Consider the following 2500-nt stretch of genomic DNA (forward strand, 5'->3'; position numbering starts at 1 on the left):
TGGACCTGTCCAATAGTGTGAAGAAGTTCTGGTTCTGAGGGCCTGGACCTGTCCAATAGTGTGAAGAAGTTCTGGTTCTGAGGACCTGGACCTGTCCAATAGTGTGAAGAAGTTCTGGTTCTGAGGACCCGGACCTGTCCAATAGTGTGAAGAAGTTCTGGTTCTGAGGACCCGGACCTGTCCAATAGTGTGAAGAAGTTCTGGTTCTGAGGGCCTGGACCTGTCCAATAGTGTGAAGAAGTTCTGGTTCTGAGGGCCTGGACCTGTCCAATAGTGTGAAGAAGTTCTGGTTCTGTCCATGGTGTGCTGTGCAGGACAGACCCAGCCCTGGGGTCTCTGGTCTGCTGTCCTGTTATGAGCTGATGAAGGTCCTGTCTTATTGGACCCTGTCAACTCATAGCCCCCCCACCCCCCACCCTCCCCGCCCCGCCCCAACCTCTCCTTAACAGTCCTTTGGGGGAGAGTCCCAGATACACACACACACACACACACACACACAAACACACACACACACTCCCCAGAATCCATTCAGTCCCCACAAACTCAGGTGACCACCTGGGCCTTTTGTTGGGGATGTGGGCCTTGTTGGGTCTTGGAGTGTGTGTGTGTGTTTGAGTGTGTGTGTACATATATGTGTGGGTTTGTATATTTGTATCTGTGTATATACATGTGTGTGTGCAAGTCAGTGTGTTTTTGTCTGCAAATGTGTGTGTGAGAAGACGGTTGGTGGTGTCGAGTCCATGCACACAGTCTGTGTGTGTGTGTGTGTGTGTGTGTGTGTGTGTGTGTGTGTGCTTATGTTTGTGTGTGAGACCCAGGATAATCACACACTCCCGTTCTCGTAGCGGGTTTGTGTGTGTGTGTGTGTGTGTGTGTGTGTGTGTGTATGTTTATCTTTGTGTGTGTATGTGTTTGTGTGTGTGAGGTCTAGGATAATCACACACTCCCGTTCTCCTGGCGTGGAGCGTGTGAGGTGGAGCGTGTGTGTATGTATATCTGTGTGTGTGTGTGTGTGAGTGTGTGTGTGTGTGTGTGTGTGTGTGTGTGTGTGTGTGTGTATGTATATCTCTGTGTGTGTGTGTATATCTATGTGTGTGTGTGAGGTCCAGGGTAATCACACACTCCTGTTCTCATGGCGTGGTTGGTGTGAGGTGGAGCGTGTGTGTGTATGTATATCTGTGTGTGTGTGTGTGTGTGTTTGAGGTCCAGGATGATCACACACTCCCGTTCTCGTGGCGTGGTTTGTGTGAGGTGGAGCGTGTGTGTGTGTGTGTGTGAGGTCCAGGGTGATCACACACTCCCGTTCTCGTGGCGTGGTTTGTGTGAGGTGGAGCGTGTGTGTATGTATATCTGTGTGTGTGTGTTTGAGGTCCAGGGTGATCACACACTCCCGTTCTCGTGGCGTGGTTTGTGTGAGGTGGAGCGTGTGTGTGTGTGTATATCTGTGTGTGTGTGTTTTGAGGTCCAGGGTGATCACACACTCCCGTTCTCGTGGCGTGGTTGGTGTGAGGTGGAGCGTGTGTGTGTGTGTGTGTGTATATCTGTGTGTGTGTGTTTGAGGTCCAGGGTGATCACACACTCCCGTTCTCGTGGCGTGGTTTGTGTGAGGTGGAGCGTGTGTGTGTATGTATATCTGTGTGTGTGTGTGTGTGTGTTTGAGGTCCAGGATGATCACACACTCCCGTTCTCGTGGCGTGGTTTGTGTGAGGTGGAGCGTGTGTGTGTGTGTGTGTGAGGTCCAGGGTGATCACACACTCCCGTTCTCGTGGCGTGGTTTGTGTGAGGTGGAGCGTGTGTGTATGTATATCTGTGTGTGTGTGTTTGAGGTCCAGGGTGATCACACACTCCCGTTCTCGTGGCGTGGTTTGTGTGAGGTGGAGCGTGTGTGTGTGTGTATATCTGTGTGTGTGTGTTTGAGGTCCAGGGTGATCACACACTCCCGTTCTCGTGGCGTGGTTGGTGTGAGGTGGAGCGTGTGTGTGTGTGTGTGTGTATATCTGTGTGTGTGTGTTTGAGGTCCAGGGTGATCACACACTCCCGTTCTCGTGGCGTGGTTTGTGTGAGGTGGAGCGTGTGTGTGTGTGTATATCTGTGTGTGTGTGTTTGAGGTCCAGGGTGATCACACACTCCCGTTCTCGTGGCGTGGTTTGTGTGAGGTGGAGCGTGTGTGTGTGTGTATATCTGTGTGTGTGTGTTTGAGGTCCAGGGTGATCACACACTCCCGTTCTCGTGGCGTGGTTTGTGTGAGGTGGAGCGTGTGGGGGTGGGCGAGCTGACGGAGGGGGCCAGAGTGCAGAGGAAACCGGCCAGTAGCGTGAGTCCCAGCCCCCCCCACGCACAGAACATGGACCAGCCGTAGCCGTGGCTGATGTCCTCGGGGAGGCCGTACAGGTAGCGGGGGTAACGCGACAGCTCGAAGTTTATCCCCGCAACGCACGTACACAGGGATATTATACAGCAGGTACCTGCAGAGGAGGAGAGAGAGGAGGAGAGAGAGGAG

At 52.9% G+C, this 2500-nt stretch overlaps 1 protein-coding gene across 1 annotated transcript in view; it reads right to left on the minus strand.

Moving 5' to 3' along the window:
- Positions 1-2150: 2150 nt before the first annotated feature.
- The window catches only part of LOC116225287 (transmembrane protein 178B-like), an 11368-nt gene continuing 11018 nt past the window's right edge, over positions 2151-2500 (minus strand). The window contains exon 4 of the mRNA XM_031587605.2: positions 2151-2465. Coding sequence (XP_031443465.1) covers positions 2212-2465 — 254 coding nt within the window. The 3' untranslated portion in view covers positions 2151-2211. The remainder of the gene's footprint in view (positions 2466-2500) is intronic.

The sequence above is a fragment of the Clupea harengus genome, chromosome 20 (genome assembly GCF_900700415.2).
Source record: "Clupea harengus chromosome 20, Ch_v2.0.2, whole genome shotgun sequence".
Lineage (NCBI taxonomy): Eukaryota > Metazoa > Chordata > Actinopteri > Clupeiformes > Clupeidae > Clupea > Clupea harengus.